General features: G+C 33.9%; 1 protein-coding gene across 8 annotated transcripts in view; it reads right to left on the bottom strand.

Annotated features, from left to right (window-relative positions):
• Positions 1–26,111, bottom strand: part of LRP1B (LDL receptor related protein 1B) — a 553,348-nt gene that overhangs the window by 135,725 nt on the left and 391,512 nt on the right. For all 8 annotated transcript variants that reach the window (XM_015869156.3, XM_015869153.3, XM_015869152.3 and 5 more), the window contains 11 exons: positions 25,314–25,514; positions 24,104–24,349; positions 20,437–20,634; positions 19,689–19,893; positions 19,049–19,213; positions 17,750–17,994; positions 11,097–11,228; positions 9,033–9,260; positions 6,687–6,861; positions 6,357–6,451; positions 5,214–5,363 (listed from right to left, as the gene is read on the bottom strand). In XM_015869156.3, the coding sequence (XP_015724642.2) occupies positions 5,214–5,363; positions 6,357–6,451; positions 6,687–6,861; positions 9,033–9,260; positions 11,097–11,228; positions 17,750–17,994; positions 19,049–19,213; positions 19,689–19,893; positions 20,437–20,634; positions 24,104–24,349; positions 25,314–25,514 (2,040 nt within the window). The remainder of the gene's footprint in view (positions 1–5,213; positions 5,364–6,356; positions 6,452–6,686; positions 6,862–9,032; positions 9,261–11,096; positions 11,229–17,749; positions 17,995–19,048; positions 19,214–19,688; positions 19,894–20,436; positions 20,635–24,103; positions 24,350–25,313; positions 25,515–26,111) is intronic.

The following is a 26,111-nucleotide window of genomic DNA, read 5'->3' as shown; positions in this document are numbered from 1 at the left end:
TAAAGGGACAACTGAGAACACATGTCCTATTTCCTCAACAAGCTCACAAGACACTCTGTACAAAATCTTGTCTGCTTGAACCTCAGTAATATTGCAGAACTGAATGACTAAATGATTGAAGCCCCCTTCTTTTCTGGCAGCCAAATGGTCAAGCAGCACATTTATTGGCAAGTTTATCACTTTACGTGCAGCCCCAGAGAGGCAACAGTACGTATTTTGTCATGACATAGAGAAGATGGAAAATGGAGTGGACTAAAAACAATTGGAAATACTTAAAAGATGTGAGATGGAAATGGGGTAATGTGAAAGCAAAATTTGAATTTGGGAATAGAGGGAAAAAGTCCTTGCAATAGAGAGATTTCTTGTGCAGAAGAGAAAAACTGAGCTGAGGTTTTAGAATAAAAGAAAGTCAAAGTTACTGTTTTTAAGATACAGGAGACAGGAAGTCAGTCTTCCCTGGTTCTTCTTCTGCTGCAAATGTTACTGATTTGACAGTAGTTCTACTAAATCAAAATGCCTAGCTACGGATAGAAGTTTATGAGTGAACATCACTTCTTTTAATGCCTTTAAGTTCACAAAAAAGAAAAAAACAAACCAACTTATAATCAATAGATATTAATGAATGGAACAAATGAAAAGTGGTTTAATATCCCAGCATATCAGAATATAATTTTTGGCAGCTCTTATTTCAAACTCCAAAGAGCTAACGACCCATCAGTGGCACAGAAACCATAGCCATTCTTCCTATTTCAATCCCTGAACACATTAGTTCTCAAAGACTCTAAAGCATGCGAAGATCTTTGATGTGATGGCCTCAAAATTCAAGGTTTACATGTAAGCTCCATAGTCCATAAAGTATTTTATGGTGTCTCTCTCATTTTCCCTTGGATGCCACAATACTTCCTGGGTCTTTAGTTCCTGTACAAAACCTAGGCAGTAAGATGGTCTCCTTCCACCTCATTGCAGGTTATTTCCTGGTCACAAAGGTCAGCAGTGACTGACCAACACCCTGTAGTTTAGCACTTTAGAAAAAAGTCACAGATTTTGACATTCGAAATTTGAAATTGTAATTTTGACAATCCTCAACTATGGATAAACTCCTATATTTGCAGCAATAAAAATATCTAAGATATTTTGTCAGGAATATTAAATAAGCTAAATAAAATGTATTTCTGATGCTGCCTATCTAGGGAGTCAGAATAAAAGAAGAAAACAGTAAATAACTTTTTGAAATCTTTAAATATCAAACTGGTTTGATTATACTACCCAGAACGTTGTACAATTATTATAATCTTCTTGCTGAAACTGTGCTATAATAAATATTAAAAAGTGTTGTATTTATCCATTTTGTTGGGTAATTAGCATTAAGTGCAGCAACATATTGGGAAACAGCAATTTAAAATGCCAAAAATTGCTACACTAGCATTGTGGACAGTCCTTTGGAGATTTCAAGCTGTACTCTGAATGCAAATTTTGATGGGCCATTAGTTTTCATTAATGATAGCTTGAGTATTTATGGAAGACAACTATGTACTGTACTTAGAACTGGGCAAATTGCCTAGATATATTTCATATATTAATGCTAATATAATGAATGGTGTTACGGCAATTAGAAGACTGATGACTTGGAAAATTAAGGTGTATGTATCTGAAGTTTCCTGATTGAAGCAGCCCCTTCCATTTAACAATCACTTTCAGGGGAGTCACACTTCCCACCACTTAAGATACTAGAAATGGTTTATGGTGCTTTTTTTCTAAAGTTTGTTCAGGAAAAAAGAAAAAAAAAAAAATCAACACATCAGCCAATCACATAACATAAAGGTAGCGTGAATATATTTTGTAATTATGAACAGGTTCTGTCAAAAATGAAATACTGCCTACCTATTTGATTGATAATATACCTTGATGGCTGCATTATAAACAATTCCTGTTCAAAAGATATAGTTATAATATGCACATTCCCACTGAGAAGCTAATATATATGTGATTTTGTTGTACTGTTGATTTTTTTTAACATTAATTTCAATAGAAATAGCATTTATACACAGAATCATTCAGTATATGAGGTTCTCATATTATTAAGTATGACAGGAGAAACACCGACACCTACCACCATAGAACATTTCCTTTGAGATTTCTACCATGAATATTAATTGTTAAAAAAAAAAAAAAAAAAGCAAACAACAAAACAAAACACATAAAGATGACTGACACTTGAGCAGGAAAAAATAAATAAACAAAATAAAGTACAGAAAAAACGTGAATTACATAACTTGTTTCCATTTCCTTTGAAGATAATCCTGAGAGCTACCTTGACATCAATATTTTTGATATTACTTTTTCATGCCAAGAAAGGAATGTGTCTCTCATTCCCTCTGTATGTAACCACTAAAGGATCTAACAATAAGAAAATTACTTAAAGTCTAGACAGGACTAAACAACAGTAAATATCTGAAATAACCGCACTTAACTTCCAAACAATTTACAATGGTTATCTAGAAAAAAAATCTTCAGGAATGTGAACTGTAAGAACATAAAATGTCTTGTAAATTGTTAAAAGACCCATTAATTTTCTTTGCCTCCTATAAGGACTATGGCTATATCAGAACAGATTATAGTCACTTCACTAGCAAAGCAACTTCTCCTTTTTTTTTCTTGGTTTTAGCAGTTTAGCCCAAAAAAGCCTCTAATGATCAAAATCAACTGATCAATGTATTATGACTGAGGCACAACCACTCTAGATAACAAAAATACTGAACTCCCAACTCTTCTTTCTGCCTCAGTGGAAACACAAACCAACAGTATGACACAATAATATACATGACATATTAAATAAATAAAATTAAGCTGTCCAAAATACTAGTTTTACTTGGAGAAATACCTAATGCCAAAGACTTGATTTGTTTTCTATCTACCAATTCTTGTGTACAAGAAGCTAATGTAAATCTATCAGAACTTCAGCAATACAAAAGGCATCATGTGTTGCTACAGTATGTTCCACAACATAAAACCATACAAGAGAAATGAATAAGAAATTTCCACATCTTTCAATCAGTGCATACAATACTGTAAGCTACAGGCTACAGTGTATACTACAATACTTCAGTGTCTTATTGCAGTTTATCACATCTGTGGTTCCTAAATAAAAGACAAAACTAAAAAATGGAACAAACAGGAAAAATCATTATCAGTTTCAAGTAGGAATACTTGTCATCACTCAAAAATAAGGAATCCTTAACTACTACATAAAAGAATCATTGAATGGCCTGAGTTGGAAAGACCTCAAGGATCATCAAGTTCCAATAACCCTGCTACAGGCAAGGTTACCAACTGCTAGATCAAGTACTAGATCAGGTTGCCCATGATCCCATCCAACCTGGACTCAAGCATCTCCAAGGACAAGGTATAACTTCTCTGGGCAGCCTGTTCCAATGTCTCACTACCCTGTCAGAGAAAAACTTCCCCCAGAACATAATCTAAATCTTTTCCGCTTTAGTTTAAAACCATTTGCCCTTGACATATCGCTACCCATGTAAAAAATTAATTTCCCAGTTTATAACCCCTTTGAAATACTGGATAGCAATCAGGAGGTCTCCCTAAAGCCTTTTCTCTTCTCCAAACTGAACTAGCCCAGCCCACCTTTGTAGGACAGGTTCTCCAGATCTCTGATCATTTCATGGTCCTCCTCTATACTCCTTCCAAAAGCTTTATTTCTTTCCTCTGTTGGGGACCCAGACCTAGACACGACACTTCAGATGGGGCCTCACAAGAGCAGAGGGAAAATCCCCACCCTTGGGCCACCTCCTGCTGGCCACCCTTCTAATGCAACCCAGGATACCGTTTGCCCTCTGGGCTGCATGCACACACTGCTGGCTTATGACATAAGCCAGTGTCCTACTTCACAGGGTTACTCTCAAGGACTTATTCTCCCAGTCTGCATATATAACAGGGATATGCTTATGCTTAATATATATGCTTAAAAACTAAGCTGCAAAAGTACTTGCCTCTCCATACTGGCAAAAACTACTTTCACATAAACAAGCATGAAATATTTCTTCATATGATAGCTATAAACTCTTTATTCAATATCCCAGATGGACTGTCACTCTTGTAGCTTTTGTGAATCATGGATAAAGACTTGACACCATACATATTTCAGTGACAGTAAGAAAAAATATTCCTTACAACATTTCATATTAAAGACCTCCAGTAGCTCCCTGAAGTAAAGATCTATTCATTTAGTTTTGAATTACAATCTAATCAACGAAAGACAATTTTTCTGTATTAACATTCATAACTCCTTCTGACACAAAACTTGGTTTATGAATGTATACAGAGAAACTTCACCTCTCCAACTAATTTCAACAATATTTATGATTCAATACACGCTAAATATTTTCATAATAAAATTCTTCAAGCATTTACTGCTTTAAAATATGACTTAACGTACACAGTGTGTGTACAGTCTTAGGAGATCATTTAAAGTAATCTTCAAAAGCACATGTGCATGGTTAATCAACTGGGCAAAACACTTTTTAAAGGAGACTAGCATTTGATGTGTCATCTATATCAACAAAAATCTAGATGTCAAAAGAATTTCTCAAAAGCATCCCAGAGCAATTAAAATCGGTTTGAATTAAATGAGTAGGAAAATAAGGAAAACAGTTAAAGGAAAAGCAGAAAGATTGCATTTGTATTTCTAGTGATCTTTGGAAGAATATAAAGAATAATTCTAAGACATAATTTCTTAACACTTGGTATCCTAGTCCCAGTGAGGGCCAAGAGCAGAATAAGCACGTGAGAAATACAGTAAATTCTGTGACATATTCAATCTGAAATTTTAAGATCCATGTTTTGGAAATGGTTTTAATCTGAACTTCCTTCTTTTAAATTAATTACTTTTTATTATGTTTGTAATGTTTAAAAACCTTTGCATCCTGACATTCCTAATATGCAATGTTGAGAAATCAAAAGCTTTTTTTTTTCAACCAACTCAGCACCAGAATATTACACAGCAGACATATGAAAATCCAACTCTTCCATTAATGTAAACTTCTCTCACAAGAAGTTTCACATGGGCTGTATCACCTATGATAAAATAGTAAGGTTTTTTTTTTTGTTCCCCGCCCCCTCCCCCCCCCCAAGTTTTAGTTGATTCATAATTAATTAGCAAGCAATTGTTTGAAAATTATTGCTATTACCACTGGACTTACCCATTATGGTTAAAGCTGTGGCTTTTGGTAAATCTTCTTTCATTGAGTCTATTATTTCAAGATTGCCACCATCCAGGTTGCATCTATTAATGGTTCCATTTCCTGAACTGATCCAGTAAAGTTTGTTCTCCACATAATCTATCGATAAACCTGTAATTAATATATACAACTTTAATTTCAGCTTTATTACCTAACACAAACTTAGTATTAAGCTTCTTTTTCCATAAAAGAGTGCATTCAAGAAAAAGTATACATTTATACATGTAATTGCTATCCACCCAAACTTAAGAAATCAAAAAAAACCCCAAATATATTTAGCCACTTAAAGCGAAAACAACATTTTTCTTGAAATGTTTCTGCCTTTTATTTCTCCAAACATCTGCAGAAATGAATCAGTGACTGATGAAAGGACCATCTGGCAATGAGAAAGAACCCAAGTCCTTAGAGAGGTCATTAACTACTAAGAAATGTCAACCAGAACCCAACAATTTATTTTAAACTTATGAACACTCAGACTTAAAAAAAGAACAACAAAAGACAACAAACAAACTTTTTTGTGTGTGTTTAAGGACTACAAAGAGTATATTCTCTACATGCACAGTTCACTTCTTAAAATGCTGAAAAAAAATAATCAACAGTACCACAACATAATGCCAATAAGCAATAAACTTTCAGTACACATTTTAATTTGGTTTCATAGTAAACAGATATCATGATCAACTCTTCGAAGTTAGATGCAAGAAAACTTAGAAATACTTGCAAAAAACCCACTAAATAAAGCAAACATATAAGTTTCTAAAAGAAACAAAGAATTAAAAGATAACATATTTCATATACTCTAATCTTTTAGAAATCTTGAAGAAAATGCAGGAATGAATCTTCCACTGAGAAATATATTTGGCATTGTGACAATACATACCAAAATAATGTGCTTTTGTACTAGACTTTTCCCAGAACTCACATTAAGCATTCAACATAAAAATGCCACCAAAAAAACCTGTATTTCACTGTGAAAGTCAGCATCCAGAAACTGCACAGCCTTCGTGCATGTTTTTTATCACTGTGACGTACTATGACAAAGTGTTCAAAGATAACGTTTATATTAAAGTACTGTAGAATAAAAAACAAACAAATAATATTTACCAACAGGATCTTTTTGATTCTGAAAGAGAATTTTGCTGTTGCTTCCATCCATGTTAGCCATGTTAATTGTGTTTCCATCAGTCCAATAGAGCTTACTGAAGAAAATAAACATATTAAAATGTCGCTCTGTGTACACAGCAGTTTTAATGCACCAGCAGAGAAAACACATTCATAAACTTAGAATTATGTAATTAAGTAATAAGCATAGGATTTTATTAAAAACAGGCTTTGATGGAGAATAAATATTCAATTGAGAAATTATCAGCAAAATCTTTTAAATGAATAAATCTAATTCCAGCTTGAAAGAAAACAGAATCAAAGACATCTTACCCTTTTACTGGGTGAACTGCAAGACACTGAGGTTTATCAATTCCATGGATGATTGAGGTTTTTAAGGAACCATCTAAACGTGCCACATTAATTTGTGTTTCATCAAATTCTGAACTAATCCAGTATAAGTTACGTGATATCCAATCCACCGCAAGACCTCTGATGCTCTGAATATCTGTAAAAAATGGACAGCAATGCTGTTGATGTTTTTTCTAGACAACTCTTTCTTTGAGAAAAAGATACTATTTATCCTACTTTGTTTTAAACCAAATTCATGGAATATTCTAAGTTACGTTTTTAAAATGATTGCCAACAATGAATAATAATATTTTCCACATCAGCTTGATACAACTGAAGCAACACAGAAACAGTATTAAATCCAAGAAATTCTCCTGAAAATTTACCATAAATCCTATTGTCCAAAAATCACTATCAGACAGATGCTGTGTTTTTGTAGTGCATTTTTCTAACTGAGCATTTATTACTCACTTCTAGAGGATTTTTAAAAGACAACAATGTAGAACATGTTAGCTTCAACTACTAAGTTTAAAGATCACACTTCAGAAATATAAACACTAGAAGAAAAATCTCGATACTACTTTAAGTCATACTTAATGTATGTAAGATTAAGAGACTTCCTAAAACAAAGCTATTATTTAGTTTAAAAGCCTACTTCTTTCCTTATTGCCAGACAGGCTCTATACAGAATGTGTTCGTATATATACATATATATATATATATATATTTTGTATTTCTGAAGCTGATATCTAATGTTGCTTTGATGATTTTAACTTAGGATTTGAATGAGAAGGAAACGAAGCAACAAATATCTTAGGCTTGAAGCTTCACCAAAGACGCAAGAAATCTGCTTGTATTCACAGATAAAGGCATAAACTGTAGTAAATTGAGAGCCACTGGAAGAAGTTAGTGTTGTTATTGAACATATCATACTGAATATAAACTTCAAAACAGGAAAAAATGATGAAAAAAAAATCTGAAATAATGTATTATACGGTCTGCATTGCCCAACACAGGCAGCTCTACCCAGAATCTATCACAAATAATTTCTATTAAATGTGCAACAGCTTTCATGGGACATCTATGGATTAACAAGAATAGGCTCTGTAGCATTTAGAAAAAGCATGATTACTGGAAGGAGCCAAATTGTGACAGTAGGTAGTATTAGTAGATCATGAGTAAGATGCGGTTAATGAGATTGCTTCACAATTCTCTTTGCATATAACAGCCTTCCTTAATAAGATATTGATTCAAAATGATAATATTTGCCTTAGAAGCTGCGTATAACATCACTGCTTAACATCTAGATAGCAAAATGTTGATCTGCCTTGGCACATTCCTTCATATTGTCCAGCATCTTGAGGAGGAAGGCCAAGGATGATTTCATTACAGTTAATAGTTTGTAGACTATTAACTGTAGACTTCATCAACTTAATTTGGTTGTGGTGACTGACAGTTATTGCTGCTGACAAACTAACATGGATGTTGCTACAGACTAGCCACATATATTTAAGGTTAAGTGGTTAGTGTACATTAGGAACATCACAAATTTGACCCATTTGAAACTTATCCCCAACATTTTTATTTTTTGGTTGGAAGAACTGAAAAACCAAGGATTTCATATTCTTTAAAAGATTCAACTATGACTTCAGTATATTTGTGACAGTGGCACGAGACTTCATCCAACTGGTGTCCCACAGGTACACTCTTATAAAGCTGAAGATCTTACGAGAAGTATAAAAATGACTGTTAGCAAATAAGATCATTTATGCATGTTAAGTAGTCTTTAAAATGTCAGAATGTGGTAATTTTGTAAGTTTTATCTATGATAAATTACACCTTTCATAAATATGATTAAAATTACTCCACAGCAGAAGATAACATCAATTAAAATAGATGAAATTATGAAATAATGCTAGATAATAGTTAAAGAATATAATAATATGCTAGATAATAGTTAAAGAATATAATAATAATGTTGAGAGAAACACAAGTCAGTTTCATTAAGCTTCCTTATGATTCTTGACAGTTTTTTCCCAAATTCTCGCTATATTATTTACATAGTAAAACAATGATGTAATTTTAATATCAATTAAAAAACAAAGACAATTGTTATATCTGCCCCCCCAAAAATATAATAATAAAAATACAATTGTACATTTAAAAATAAACTAGAATTCTGAACAATTTTTCCCTATTATTTACATGGATTATGCAATGTCAAGGCAAAGTATACCTAACAAGAATTTGAACACATTTACATAAGCAAATTTAAAACACACAAACATTAACCCAGTATTCTTTTAAATTCAGTATTAAGTTACTTACCTCTTGAAATAATAGTTTCTAAACCAGTGCCATTAATGAAGGCACGCTTGATGGTTTGTGTTTTCACATCAGTCCAATACAACCGCTCCTCAACGGCATCAAAGTCTATGACCGTCACATCATCAATGTCAGGAACAGTGAAGGCTGTAATGAAGTTGAAGTAGGGATTGTCTATGTCCACTCCTCTTATTTCTGAACGTCTTGCATAAAGAAGAAATTTCTTCCTTTCTGTTAGAAGATAGGGAAAAAAAAAAAGAAGAAAAAAAATCACCTCATCCTTTTCACATCATTGCTAAAAAAAGTAAACGTCATTCATTTGCAAATGTGTAAATAAAATTTGTATGAATGATTTATCAACTCCAGGAAAACTGCACTTAGCGTTACTTGAGAAATAAATTATGTTACAGAGCATAAAAATAACAGGAAAAATGTATTAGTTCTGGGTACAGGACAGGATGTTTCTATGCTATTAAATCAATACAATCTAACAGAGGTGTAAGGGAAGAGTTTAACTTTCTAATTTCTTATCCTAATAAAAAAAAAATTTCATTTGAATATCATAACAGATGCTCAGAATATCATCCCAGATATTTGGTATTCCCAAGGGGAGCAGACTGTCACTCTAACTGAAAGTTTGGCACATAAAACTCAGTAAAAATAAAAAAAATTAAAAAATCAGAATCTAAGTGTAGGCAGGAAAAGGCAAAGGGACAGGAAAAAGAAAACTCAGCAATTAAAACATCCAATAATTCATTAATTAAAAAAAATAAAAAATTAAAGAAAATAAAAGCAAAACAGAACACTACTTTTTATCTCAGAAGTCTAAATTGTTGAAGCAAAGGTCTGTGTATAAACTGTGAAGGTAACTTCATTACCACAATCTTCTTGATGCAATATAACATTTTGTCTTGAGTTTTCCTTAACATTATTGAACAGCACTGATTAAAGTAATGCTTTACAGAGTCTTAAAAGATAGTGGACAAATTTTCTTGATATTTCTAGGGATTTAAAAATAAAGTACTTATTAATATATGTGAAGCTCCTCTTCAAGGCTATATGTCTAACTTTTCCTTTCCATATTACGTAGGATGTTCCAAAAGTAATGCCTCCTATTTATTTCTGTGGAAACTACAACAGATACAGTGAGCACAGTGTCACGGTTGACACACAGTTAACGGTTAACAAAGTGATGGAGAGAGTTCTCACCTAAAAAGCACTAGTTTTCAAAACAGTCACCAACATTAGCTGATTTGTGCAAATGAGTTTGTAAAAATGTTCTTTATCTAGAGGTGCGATAGCTACACATGACCATCCAGAGCATGGCTTATCTTTCACACTGCTGTCGCCTCTGCTGAAACACATCACCCACTGCCTCACTGTGCTCATTTCCACTCTTTGGTCTTCATAAGCATTCAGCAAGGATTGATGAACGTCAGTGGGTGCCATTTTTTTCTGCAGAGGAATTCAGTGACACATTTTTGCTCCATGTGCACTTCCATGTCAGACTCTGTTCTGTCAGACTGCCCTTTGCTGACATCCATGGCACAGCAACAAAATGCAATGGAATACGGGTGACAAAGTTCAGCTTTTACCACCATACCACCAATACCACCAATATCTGCCTCTGATGCTGTGGGCCAACATCATAAAATAGGAAGCATTACTTTTGGAGCAGACCTAGTTGTTTTTTTTTTTCTTAATCCTTGAAAGTGATGCACAGAAAATTTTAGTAGAACAGACAGGTTTAAGCTTTTAAGTATATTCTTGCTATTCAAGTTACTTGACTCATCACTTTCTGATGATGAACCCTACACTATAAATCTTTCTGTTAAATTATGCTAACATATCATACATACAATCAGTAGATAAAATGACCATGGTAATAAATACCAAAGCTACATATACCCCATATATATTGACTGTAAGTTATCACTTCCCAAAAAGAAGATGCCCCTTTTAAAAATCTATGATTAAAATGCTCTGTAGAGACTATTTCCAAGGCTATTTTAGTTTGACAAGTTCAAACGCTTAATATAACTGTCAGGTCACAGGAGAAAAACTTACCATAACACGTTTTCTTGTCTAAAGAAAGTTTCATCAGATGTGGACATGCACATGCAGCACTTCTGTTATGATTGATCAGACACATGTGAGAACACGGACCTCTGCCCTCATTAGCAGCACATGGATTTGAAGCTAAAATTGTATAATGAAATACACAAAATATAAATACAACCTTCAGAACTAGTCATCTTTCTTGCAACACCGCATTTCTTTTCATTATCTTATGACTATCACTGTAGTTATCCTAATTTGCTTCACTTGATTTTCACTGGAAACAAATGACAAGATTCCATAAGAAGTTTTAATTCATTAACAGTTCAACTTTTTTAACAAGAATTTTGCTATCACAACTCTAAAAAACACTTTATTCACCTATATCTGAAGGAAAACAATAAAGATAAATAAACATTTATGGGAAATGCAATCAGATATCAAGATGTACATCCCAATACTAAAAACACCTTGTAGCTACTTAAGGTCTAATCTTTATGACTGACCCCTCCTTCAAATTTCTCACTGAAATGTATAGCTGTTTAACATTTAAAAAGCTAACTGCTCAAAGTGTGATTATTGTAATATTTACATAATTTGATGATGTTATTCACTATTGTATCTCTTTCTCTTGGTAGACCAGAGAGAGCAAAAGCCTTATTCAGAATTTTCTTTAACATTCCTTGTTAAGGACAGTCAAGAGGTAAATGAAACCTGCAACTGTACTTAGTTAGTTGCTGCTTCTAAAATTACAGAAAGCTATATTAGAATCTTCTGCCAACTCAGCAATAATTGCTAGTGATGCAATTTTTGTGACATTAAAATTTGATTGCAAAAGGTCCTACTTTAACTACCATGCTCTTAACGTTGTCTCAGTAGCTAGTGTAAGGTACATCTTCTGTCAGATCTTTGTAAGATAGTTAGAAAGTTCGAATATTCTGTTTGAAGAATCACTAAGACTACGGTGCATGAACTTTAATATCTTTTCTCAGACAAATAATAAAATAGACAGATTTTTTAATTTATGCCACCACCAAAACTATCATTGTAACTTCATGATGCCGGGGGATTTTTATTTATTTATTTTTCCATAGAATCATCGAATAGCTTGAGTTAAAAAGGCCTACAATGCTCATCCAGTTCCAACCCCCTGCTATGTGCAGGGTCACCAACCAGCAGACCAGGCTGCCCAGAGCCACATCCAGCCTGGCCTTGAATGCCTGCAGGGATGGAGCATCCACAGCCCCCTTGGGCAACCTGCTCCTGTGTGTTACCACCCTCTGTGTGAAAAACTTCCTCCTGTCATCTTACCTAAAACTCTCATCTTAGTTTAAAACCATACACCCTTGTCCTATTGCTATCCACCCTTGTAAACAGTCATACCTTCTCCTATTTCTTCAAATACCGCAAGGCCACAATGAGCTCCCCCTGGAGTCTTCTCTTCATGCTAAACAATCCCAGTTCCCTCAACCTTTCCACATAGGAGAGGTGCCCCAGCACCTTTGCATTTGCTTTGTGTCATAAAGTGGTCCTTTTAAGTAAGAAATTAATTTTGCAGTCTATTCATACCATTAAAATGTAAGCAACTGTACACTCCTAATCAGGAGGCATGGAATAAAAAAAACACATTGGTATAATGAAGACATAAGCAGCACTGAAGTGTCAAGCCAGGTCTGTGAAGTGAATTTCAGTGAATTCAATGCTCCCCTTTTGATTTGATCCACTTACTACACCAGTGAAAAACCTAATATGAAAAGATAATTTGAAATGCATAATTATTTTTACTTTGTTCAAAGGAAAAAAATCTTTCCTAAGAGTCGTTTTTATTTCAAGCAACTTTATGCCATTCTCCTCTAAACAAGATGTGCTGAAATTGCTTTTAAGAGCATAAAGCGAAATGACTGGGGACAATGCTCAGAGAAAGTAGTGAAACTACTCTTGTAATCCTCATTCATTACTGCACACATACAGTTCCATAGTGCTCCTATAGAGACATTTCAAACATGAATGGGAAAAAGCAGTATTTTTTCCTATTTCCAAAAATGAAAAGAAAAACAACAACAAAAAAGCAACACAGAAAATTAGCACTGATGAAAAGGGAAGTGAAAAGAACGGGCTTGTCAAGTCAAATTTCTAATTAACAAAATCAATTAGTTTGGAATATATTTCTTTAATTCTGCACCAGCCAACAATACAATAATTACCTAACAAGACTGATTCTTGAATTTCCTTGGGAAATAGCTCACACTCAAACACTAAAATCAGATGGCAAACTAAAACTAGCCTCACTAAACCATTTGCCTCTCTCATCAAGGCATGCTTTCTTAGATTGATCTACATCACTTGAATCCTTTAATTACTTGTCTGACCAGAACTACAGGAGGAATGAAATTCTCAAAGCCTCAGATTAATGGACTCCTTAAATTCTATCCAATTATTTTTATTATTCTATCATAAAGCCACAATCTTGTACACTTCTATGACAAGTTTCTTATCATCACTAGCAGCTTTCTCCCAGCCTTTTCCATTTCTCCTCCTGTTCCAAAGCTTAGTGGGGGGGAGGGGGGAAGGACATCTTACATCCTCTCTTTAATCACTTCTGCATTTCTGACAGGACAGCTGGGTCAACCAGCATAAAAACATTTAGATTTAGTAATGAGTTAATAGCTCCCTTGACTGCTAATGAACTATAAATTCCCTTTTATCTTTATGTCATGACTATATTTGTCTTTTCCAAAAATTTTAATATAAAGATTTTTAATTTATCATCACCATTGTTTCTCTTGTAACTATAGCAATTATGTGGAAAAAATTGGGGCTGTGAAGTGGAACAGGGGTGAAGGAACTCATATTTTACAAATGTGAACCTAAAAAAAATAAATTGAAATTATGAAGGTTCCACAAGCCCTTCAGGATTAAAGTTAATGGTTAATGGGCTATTCACATTAATAAATCATCTGTCTCAGGAAATAACTAATCAAAATCGAGATTTAGGGTTTTGACAATATTGTAAAGTATGTCATAAAAATACATATTGTAAAAGATCTCAGGAGAGCTGCTCTTCAAGAATGCCATTTAAATAGAATACCATACAGGATAAAAATAAAAAGGAATACTAGTTATTGATCATCAAATCACTTAGGTTGGAAAAGAACTTAAAGTCCAACTATCCAAGATCACTAAATTCAACTACTATCCAATTGGCAGAATTATGGTTAAAGTGTTCTAACAGTCTGTGTACTATTAGTCCACACCAAAATTTATGTATTTTATACTGTATGTCACCACAATCTAAAAATGATGTATACCAGCACAGTTATGTATTCCTTTCATGTTCATACTGCTTTCTCTGAGTAACTGCTAAGTCCATTCTTTACTTTTTAATAAAAATTAATTCTCTTGAAGGCAAACAGGTGTACAGTAGGCTCAGCTACCAAAACTTTCTCTTTAATTTCCCTCTGCTAGCTCTGATCCTTCCTTCTAATTCTATTGCAAATAACCATATAGCCAATCCTTACTTCCCTTCTCCACGCCACCTAGGATTTCACAGGCTTCCATCACACAGAAGCCTATCTATAAGCTCTATTTTGAGAAGCAGCATTTTACCTGTCTTCATGCAAAAATCTTTCCCACACTCTCAATCAGTCTGTCAAGAATTCTCAGAATCTCTCATATGACCTGCTTGAAGTATTTAAGATGTGGGAGTGCTATGGATTTATAGAGCATCACAGTGCACTATTTGTGGTTCTTTACTCCCTTACTAATCCTTTTCACCAAACTATTATTTTCCTTTTGATGACTGCAATGCACAGAACTGCATTTTGCATCCAACTGGACAGCCTTTTGCATTATTTAATTGCTTTACACTTCTGGTTGCTTACCAATCTAGTCCTCTTACAGTACTGCACACAGTTATATGTCACTCTTCATATGTCTTTTTGTCTGCTGTCTAAATCATTATTTAAACAAAACAGTTATTTTTTCTTGACCATTAACCCTTAAATAGCTCCAGATGTTCTACTACCAGTTGACAACCGACAGATTACCCTGACAGCCTATGAATATGCATTCACTGTGGACCAACTTATCCTCCATATTAGCCTCTAATTGAAGACTTACCTCTCTGGTAACATGTTTCAGCTAGATTTTTTTTTTTTATTTTTTTTTTTACCCTTCTACTTGAAAGACACACAGAATCATAGAATTGCTCTGCTTAGAAAGATTATCAAGATTAAAGATTATCAAGTCCAACTGCAGAACATGACTAAGTACGTGAGTAAATTCTTCCTATACTTTCAAATATATGCACTTTACTTAAATCAAAATGATACTTCTAAATTGCTGACAGTCTACTTTCTATCTTATTTAACACCAGTTATAGATCTAAGCCTCTGTTCACTGTCAATACTTCTTGTAACATTGCTTTTCAGTAGTCCAGGGATCCTTCCGCTGTACTTGGTCAAGTTAAAATGTATCCAATTAATGCTTGTATCCAATTAATTCAGCATTAGTCATTAGAATTTGCAAGCTAAGAACTGATCAGAAAATGCATTACTTCTAAAATACATGTTTTTTGCCTAAATTAATTATTTTAAATTCACATTTAATTGCTGAAAGAAATTAGCATACCACAGAATATGTTCATATCATTTATACATTTGCCATGAAGCAGAATAGACAACAAGAAATGCGAGTAGCTTTAAGTTGGCTAGGTTCTTTGTGATGCTATACTACATAAATTATGATAGATTTACGGCAGTTCTCAAGCGCTTGTTAACAGATCTCTATGTTACTCCTTCCTCCCACCCATACCCAGCTTAGCCAACCAAGAGATTGGGTTTCATTTAAAGCTAAATGAAAATCAGGCTGTTCACATTTACAAGTAAAAATTTCACATTTCCCTTTCAAACAGAAGTCTGCAAGAAAGCTGGCAGCTACAGGAGAGTACACAGTTTGAGATGAAAGAGTGCAACAAAAAAAGAAGCCAAACATGAAAAGAGAAAACTAAAATTAATGATACTAGCTTAACATCAGGAACGCAAAGTACATGACGTGCCTGACTTTCAACAAGCATACTGATATACTAAGCAGATAAGAAACGCAGATGTGAAGGAATAGAAAACTGTGTAATAACAGGGCACAAACCATAAAGAAAAACCCAAAAGCAGTGGTATTTTTAGGCAGTGGCTGCTGTGCGTTAGAATAAACCTCACAAAAATTAGAAATTTACTGTTAAAATAATATAAAAGGGAGGGATTCTCTCCATTTTGGAATTCTAATCTGCATGCAATCTTGTTTCATTTACTGTATGTTGCTATAAATTCAGAAGACTAATTAAGATAGAATCCAGTAACATAACAATATTCCTCTAGCTGTAATAAAATTTCACTTAACATCCAGTGGATGTGTAGAAAAAAATTGCTTCTATTGAAAGATCATTATTTAAATCATACTCCACAGGCCAATAATAAATCGGAATATGGTGTACTCTAAATCATAAAATAAAATCTGCAGCTACATAACTTGTTATTTCTTGATACTGTAAAATTACAGTTTAAAACTTCTACAGCTCATACCTTTGCTTAGGGCAAGATATCAGTGACTATGGAATGCTGAATAGCATCACCCTAGGTATCTAAAGTCTCCCCCCTAAAGTCAGATAATCTCCCAAGACGTTGCCTGGCCCCAGTCCCAGCAGAAAATACCTGTGTTTGTTTTTTTGTTTTTTTTTTTACCTTACAGAAAGAAAAGGCTAAAAGAAACTCTTCTGTTACCACGAAAACACTGAATATAGGACACAGGTCCTCAGACACCAAAGTGTAGAAAGTGACTAATTAAAAAGCATAGCAAAAACCCAGCAATTTCAAGTGATACACAGGTGAATGCTCCTTAAAAATGTATCTTAATATACTCAGTAAAACATTCTAAGAAACTGATGCAAGTTTCATATGAGTTTTTATTGCTACCAACTTTCTGGAACGAGTATTGAAATTTATCCAGAGACCACACAACATTCTGTGACTACTTGCCTTCACCCTCCCGTGGTATTTTTCCTTCCCTATATTTACATGGAAATTAATCATAGAACGGCTTGGGTTGGAAAGGACCTCAAGAATCATCAAGATCCAACCCCTCTGCCACACGTAGGGCCATCAACTTCCATATCTAACACTAGACAAGGCTGCCAAGGGCCCCATCCAACCTGGCCTTGAACACCTCCAAGGAGAAGGCATCCACAATTCGAGTCACTATCCTTTTAAAAATTCAGATAGTATATTTACTAATAAAAGTTACATACACAGTTTACTTCACAGAAAAATTCACCTTCCCTTAGAAGCATAGGACAGCCAACAGATGTTTGCTTTTATTAGATCAACTCCTTCAGTTTAAAACAATATTAACTTGGAAACTTTTAAATCATATATTGCTCTTCATTTTTATCAGATCAAGAACAAGATTCCAAATGGGCCATAATTACAGACAGCAATCTCAATCTCACACTGTCTCAAGTTTGAATAAAGATTCCTTGAGCACCCAAGTAAGACCCATGCTGAAAATAACATTTAAGTAAAAATAAACAGTTAAAGGCAAATCAATATGCATATATTGTGATATGTATATTATTTTTTCCCTCTCATGAATAACAGTTGTTCAAATGTCACCTTGAGGTTGACGACTTGGGTGATATATCTGAAGATCGAAGGGCTGAGCACTTGTTTTTTGTATAACGCTGACATTCTGGCCAGTCCATTTATTGGCTTTTGCAAGCGTATTGGTCCGCCAATCTGTCCAATATACTTCGCTCCCATACAAAGAAACAGCAAAGGGGTGAGAAAGATATTCATGACCCCGTATAATCTCTATCATGCCGGTTCCATCATATAATGCAGAATAAATGGCATCTGATCTACAAGATAAAGCCAAACTTCAGATTATATGAAAATAAAAGACACCACAGAACCATCATGACACCATGGAGCAAGATGTTTTAAGACCTTGCCCTTACACTGGTAAGACCAAAAAGAAGTTTAGAGAGCAAACATCAGCTTCAGGCTTGATTTAGTTCATCTTAATTTTCTAACTAGGATGTGAAATGTTTTGCCTGTGCAGTGCTTTTAAAAGTCAAATTTAATTTCACAATGTGAAAATGCAGCAGGGAAGTTTCCATTCAGATGAACCTAAGGGAAAGAAACATTGAATTGCTTAGGTCTTCTGTGTATTGGTGTCAGGGAACACTAACAGCCAACTATTTTTTTTAAGTCACAGGAAACCAGGGGCCAGGAATACAGCTGGCAGGGCAGAAGACTCACTATCCAGGCCACATTCCACTGCCCCAGAGTAAGGGAAACAGAACAAGACCCAGTGGTATCAATCAGATTCAGCCAACAGTCCAGTTTGTCAGACATATTTCTGGTGATGAGACAGGAAAGGAAGTCAGTTGTGGGTTAAGGTCTGGATAAACAGGGTCTGCCAACAGGCAGTGCTGTGGTTAGGCTGAAGTGGGCACATGGGTACAAGCAGGACATGCAGAGGTAGTTCCTGGAAAGTCTGGCCATGGCCATTATGATCTGCTAATGCACTCAGGGCCCTGACTGTAGGTAATTTGAAGACCCTTTTTTTTTTCCTCAGGAAAAGAGGTGGAATTTCTCATAGAACCTTTCGTAATTAAACCCAATGTATTCATCCACTAGTTATGAAATGTACTTCCACAAAGCCATATATTGACAAAATCTCATAGTCAAAAACTATCCACCAAAAACTGCAGAGGACAAATAACTGAAACAGAAATTATTTATAATAGCAATGCAATGAAAGAAATGCACATAAGATCCATTTGCACACAAGACTCTTTATGTACATATAGCACATAGCCATATTGCACTTACAATGTAGTTCACATTTCTACATCTAAGAATGAGGATTTATAAAGTAGATAACCAAGAATACTGTTATTACTTTACCTGGCATCTGTCCATACTATTCTTTTTTCAAAGTGATCCACTGTAAGGCCGTTAGGCCAGGCTCCAGTATCCATATCTTTATATATGATCTTTCTTTCTGCTCCGCTCATAGAAGCAGATTCAATGCGAGGAAAATTTGCATCCCAGTCTGTCCAAAATAGAATTCTAGTGAGAGGAAAATAAAACAGATATAATAACATATTTGAAGTATGTGAGAGAATTTTAAATGGTTTAACAAACAAATAAATAAATAGGAAAGAAGATGCAATTATATTTTTTAAATTAAATGAAAACAACATTCTATTTAGTGCTTTTGAACAGCAGTACACACTACATGTTGCACAAGGGCACAAAATGGGCCAGTTACCACCATCCACATTGAAAAAATAAAAAATCAAAGGAAAAAATATCACACAATGAGAGAAAGTATTTTGTAAACAAATAGTATCTTTTGATTTACCCTTTCTTAACACTTATGGTACCCACACTACATTGTAACAGCTGGTATTTCACTTATATGCTTTCAAAAATTACAAACAAGTTAAGATATTATAATTCACAAAAACGGTAATAAAGCAATCTTGCATTTAAACCTCTATATTTAAAATATATTTAAAATATTTAATCATTTTACAATTACCCATATCTGGGATCCAAAGCAATAGCTCTTGGATGTTCCATAGCTCCTGCTATTAACGTTGTTCGCAAAGTACCATCTAGCTTTGCAACTTCTATTTGGTCCAGATTGCTGTCTATCCAGTATATGTTTCCTGCAATCCAGTCTACAGTAAGACCTTCAGGTGTGGCCAGACCATGTTGTACTACCACCTCAATGGCACTTACACCTCAAAAAGAGAGAGAGAGTCTTAAAAAAAACCTAATATAGAGTCTAATAAAGTGTACATAGACATACAAGTGTATCATACGCTCTTGGAGTAAATCCTCAATTCATCTGATGGATATCCATAAGCTTTCATTCCACATGACATTTTGTCTTTGCTAAAGTAACAGACTACTGTAAATAACCATACTGCTTGCACTGCATAAATAAACTTCATTCTATAGAAATAGAGAAGTTTTATTCCTTGATGGTTTACTAAGTAAAGCCCTAAAAATTCCAATGAAGGAACAATCTCACATGGAGTCCCACTGCTGACATACCCATGCCCTGTTATTAGGGACCAATTTTGCACTGTCTGTGAAGGATGTGCTCATGCTCTGTTCTCTAATGAAAATAACAGACAAAACTTATGCAGATGTACTTTCATTTTTAATTCAATCAAGCAAAAAGGAGGAAAAAGATTTTGCTCTCAATAACAATTCAGATGTTCAGTATTCTGTAACTGCGGTTGTCTTTACTCTTAAGAAATTAAAGATTAAATCCATACCTCCAGTATCAGAAAGCTTGCCTCTGTAAATTTTGTCCTCCACCACATCTGTCCAGTACAGTAAGCTCTGACTGAAATGAAAATCAAGTGCTATTGTATTTCTTAAACCAGGAACTAAAAGGCTGTAGTCACGTTTGTGAAGATCAATTTTTCTGATCTCATGTCGAATAGAAAAAATTATGAAAGCTTCAAATGGATCTGGAAGCAGAAGATTACATGTTTCAAAAGAATAATAAAGAAAAAATTGTTATACATTGCTATAAATGACAAGTGGAATAAGAACAACAGAGTATTAAGGCAATTAACTTCCTGATGGAGTGTCTTTCAAATTTATATTTTAGTCCCATAAACATCTCACTTTTCTACTATATCTAACATTATATTTCATCTGTACAAGAGATACCAAACATTGCAATTGGGAATATCACACTCAACTACTGAAATATGTTTTATAGCTACACCACAAATTGTTCCATAACTAGACCTTGTAAGTCTCAAGTTATAAAATAAACTATTTTCTCAGAAGACTTAGAAAAAAATATTATTTTATATCATTCAAAAAGAAAATTAATTGGGAATAAAAAGTACTGAAATAAATATACACAACCCTTTTTCATTTAAAACCGAAGTGAAGGAAATAAGCATTTTATACACTTACTGATACACCACACCAATTACCGCTGAACCAATTCTTTTTTTGCTATTCAAATGATGTTAAATTTGCTCCCATAAGCTTATATCCTTATACACATAAATATACATAAACAATTACTGTGTAGGTAAACCACATTATAAAATTGTTTTCTATTGTTTTTTTTTAATTGAGTTTATGTGAGGTGAAGATTTCAAGCTAATAGCTGTGTTAATAAAACAAACAACGAGAAAAAAGATTAGATCTTCTTTTCTTTCTCCTTTTCCTTTTTAATATCACAAGACAGTTGGAAATTCTAACAGAATGGATTCTAATAACAGCTAAAAGCAATTTAGAATAAAAAATCAGATCATTCTTTTTTTCCAAGTATGCATCCAGTAGCATAAAAGAATATATATATGCTTATATATATATACACACACATACGCAGTTGAGGTCTTAAAGCTTAGAATATATTTAAAGTCACTTTTTAAATGAAACCTGAACTGTGTGTTTTGGAGTTCACCTAAATTTGTAACTAAGTGTTGGCATATAGATACAGTATATAAACTCTAGAACTAAAAATTAGCAGAGGGCTAACTAATAATTTTCTTCTGAATTTTCTTTTTTCCTCCCATAAGAAGAATTACTGGTCACTGATCTAACACATTGTGCATTGTCTCCCAATTCAAGAGATTTCCAAACAAACACAGCTATAGTAAGAATTATTTTATACCATCTTGCATTACTGATGGCATTTGGCATTACTGGGGAGGGAACTAGTAGACAAAACTATAAGCCTTTATTTAACATTCACATAAAATCTCACAGAGACACAATGGATATTTTTAAGATCATAAATCACACAAATGAGATCAAAATTGGGATTCCTTGACTGGTTTACAAAATGCAATTGAAACAGTCAACAATTAATGTATTAGTTTCTATCCTTTGGAGTATTCACCATTCCTTTAAATGAAATAAACTAAAATTATTATTGACTGTAAAAGCACACGTCTTATTTGATACAGAATTATTTTCCTGCTGCTTTGATGGCATTAGGATATAGTCTTTATGGTTTATAAGGAACAGTACCACTTTTCTTTATATTAGCTGACATCTCCAGTCTCAGATCATATATTTAACATTAAATTGTCTGACAGAATCTGTAAAAATCAATTTGTAACTTTAGATTCTCACCAACAGCCAGTAAAAATTAAGCAGAAATATCTCCTGGGCCTAAGAAAAGCTAAACAGCCTTAGACTCAATTTTCTTACTTTTCAGCAAAGAGAGTATATTTTATTTGTACTGTATTTTTTCCCCCTCTTAGGTTTCAAATATTGGTAATTGCTGCTCGCTTTAGTGCTTGTTAGAAGCCTTCCTCTATAACATTATTAACAACTTTTTACAATTCTTTTAATCCTTTCATTCCTGTAACCCAGTAAGAATGTGTTTTCCGAATGTTCAAAAATGATAGTGAAAAAATAAATGTGACTGGTCAAGGGTCAAAAACATGAAAGCAATGCAATAAAATAAGAATTTGAATGGAGAACAACTACATTTTGGACATACAGGCCACAGTAACATGTCAGTGATGTGTGATCTGAGAGTCACACATCAGCATAGCTGAGTGATAGCTGAGCAAAATGTATAACCAATTTCATGTAGCAGCAATTATTTACATACTATAACAACAATTACTGTGACAAAGACTTTCTTTAAATGATGTTCCCCAGTGGGTTAATAGAAAGTTCTTTAAAATATTAAGAAAATTTCTCTTCAGCAAGGCATTCAATTTTAAACCATTTGTTAAGAGCTCATTAATGCAACATTCAGGATACAAAACTAAATTGTTTTTGTTTGTTGTTTCGGAAAAGAGAAATATTTCTACTACATGCAACGTGGACTTCATTACAACCGTTATGTAGCGCTAAAATGTTATACAAATTAGGTCAAGCAAGGTTGAAGCAGAAGAATTAGAATTTCCCATATTTTCTGAAATGCAGACAGTTAAGCTGACTGCTAGCTAGTAAATTATTCCAAGTGATTTGAAATGAGAAACTTAGGCTCTTATTTCTCACTCAGTGATTTACATTTTTTTCCTGTAATTCACCTGAGGAAATGCTGAGTATCTGTAAAAAATGAGGAAAATCTTAATTATAAAACCTGTTCAATTATGAGATATCCAAATAAATTGTAAAATAGTTTTGAAGACATTTTGACTCAGTGTGAATAAGATAATATCAAGAAATAAGTACATAACAGTCCTAAAGTGATACTTTGAACATCTATGTTATTTTCAACTTCATGCAGGAAAGTACTAATGTTACGACAGTATCCATTTCACTCACATTCACACTGAGCTTAATAGACACCCCTAACAGTTTCTGAGATGTACTTCTGAACAAAGTACTGAAAAATGAAGGGAATGCATTCTCCTTTGCTGCTCTGGCTTATGTTCTATTTCTTCTGGTTAGTGAACTGAACTGGTTTATCAACAACAAAATCTAGTACCGAAATATTATAGGTTAAAAAATGGCTTATTCTGTGAGTACTAACTGAAAGAAGATAATTTCTTGTGTGAGTGCATATATTTTCAATTAACATTTTGAACTCTGAATTAAAAGTTTGCTATGACCTACAGCTAATACAGGCTAACAGTAAGTTTAGGTAACACCTGAACCAAAAGTCAGCACACACTCCAATACATGGAAAGATGTGAAATCACCAGCAGGAGGCTGATCACTAGTGGAACTGTACTTCCATACATGGACTTCATAGTCTGGGTAACTCAGGAGAGAGTCCCAAAGAAATGAAAACAAATATTATGGAAGTTGGGAAAGGTTCTGGAGATGCACAGAGAGAACTGTCAATAGATACCCAAGGTCCAGTAGTGCCCAAAGGGAGCAACTTCATGACGATCTAAGCAAAGTCTATATTCAAATTAAAAGTGAGATGAAAAAAACACCCACTCACACTAAATTTATATCTAATTGATGTCTGGAAGAGTGAAAGTCAACTCAGTTTCAGCTTACCAGTACTAATGCAATTTTCTCCATCCTTACTGAGCTTCCAGCCTTCATAACATGAGCATTTCACATTATTTTTGTGCTGCTCACATACTTGACTACATTTAAGGTGCTTTGTGCAATAATCCATAATTTCACAAGTTTTGTTGTCTACACTGAGATTGAATCCTGCAGGGCATGAGCACACAATTCTTCCTCCAGGAACTACAGAACATTGATGACTACATCCACCATTATTAAGCGAACATTCATCTGAAAGAACGTGGAGAAATAAGGGCGTTAAGGGCTGCAACGATTGTCCGTTATACTGCAAACTTCTGAAAGACAAAAAGTCTACTAAATGCAGGAAAAGCTCCTAAGAAGAGTAAACAATTTTAAATCTGCTAAACAGCTTATTGAATTTATTTTAAAACTACAGAATTTCTAAGTCCTTAGCATGGTATCTTTACTACAAATTTTCAAAACTTTAGCATGGCAGATATAAAATACATGTATATATTTTCCCAGACTTTCATGTATATTTCACTGACTTAAGCAGTATCCATAAAGAGTTAGCCCAAAGACCATTTCAAACGAATATCCCAACTCCAGAAGTGACCAAGTGCTAAAGGTCGATGCACAGAGAATTAAGCACACAAATGGTTTCAGAACTACTTTCCTTGCCTCCAACTACTTGAACTTCTAAGTTTAGGAAGGCTTCAACAGTCAGTCTGATGTATCTAAATTGCAGGCAAGTCATTACTGAAGAAACATGTACAAGTAAGAATTAAAAATAATGGTAATAATAGTAGTAATAAAAAAATCAAGATATCCTTATCTGTGCTGTTACCTTCAAGGAGACATGTTAACTTCTAGACATACAAATACATTTCTTCACAATCACTTACATACAGGATTCTGTTAACCTAGCCTTTGTAATTTGAGAGAACTGCACATTAGTTTCAGTAATTTCATAGATATTATAGATCCCTATATTGTTTATCTCCAGGAAAAGAAAGACTTACGTAAGAAGCCATGTTTTCCCTTATTTGTAAAAAACAGAAAATTCATTCAATTAGAAAAACAGTATAATTTAAAAAAAAAAAACAACAAAAACAACAAAAATCTCACATAAGATACTGTTATAAAAGTTCCCTAAGGTTAACACGAGAACTTTTATTTGAAAGAAAGTATTATGACAGATAAGGAATCAGAAAAATGTGTCTAAAAGAAATACCACAAAGATCGCCTTCATCAGATCCATCAGGACAATCTCTTCTCCCATTGCAGAGCTTCTCAGGCTGTAGGCAGATGGAGGTATCATTAGCACAAGGGTATTTTGGTGGTCCACACATATAGCCCTCGCAATTATCCTCATCAGACTGATCCTCACAATCAATATCGCCATCACATAGCCACGCTTTGCTAATGCATCTCCCTTGGAGAAAAGAGACAATAAACACAGGAAATCAGACTGGAAGTAAGCTTTAGAAAAAGCCTTCAGTAACATCATAAAGAAAATTACTCTTTTGGTACTACACTTTTGCATTAATAATACTTTCCTCTTGGATGAGCAGAAGGAAACCAACTTGTACTTAGAATCTGAGGTATAACCCACACTGGTGTTGACATCCCAATTTTCTAAATAATAATAAACCTATTTTTTTTCCTATGCTGAGCAGAACTACATACAGGTAGAATACATCCTCATAATTTCAGTTAGGTATTCCAAATCACGCCAATTATTTTCTATTTTTAACTTCATCTTTTCTTCCTCTCTCTTCTTTTATCTTCTACTCCATCTGCCTTCAACAGGAGCAGTGTTTCACATTCTGTTAATGTGAGCTTAGGAAACAAAACCTTTTTCAGAAGCATAAACAATAAATACTCAGAACATGTCAAAGAAATAATCCTTTTTTACATGGAATAACTATAATAAATGAAACTTCTTCCAAGGCTTCAATTTTACCAAAGCAGTTCTCTGATTATTTTCTTCACTCTTGATAAGGTAAAAAAAAGAAATAAAAATGCACTT

Source organism: Coturnix japonica, chromosome 7 (assembly GCF_054131305.1).
Source record: "Coturnix japonica strain WE chromosome 7, WE-NBRP24, whole genome shotgun sequence".
NCBI classification, from domain to species: Eukaryota; Metazoa; Chordata; class Aves; order Galliformes; family Phasianidae; genus Coturnix; species Coturnix japonica.
This window is presented reverse-complemented; position numbering and strand designations above follow the sequence as displayed.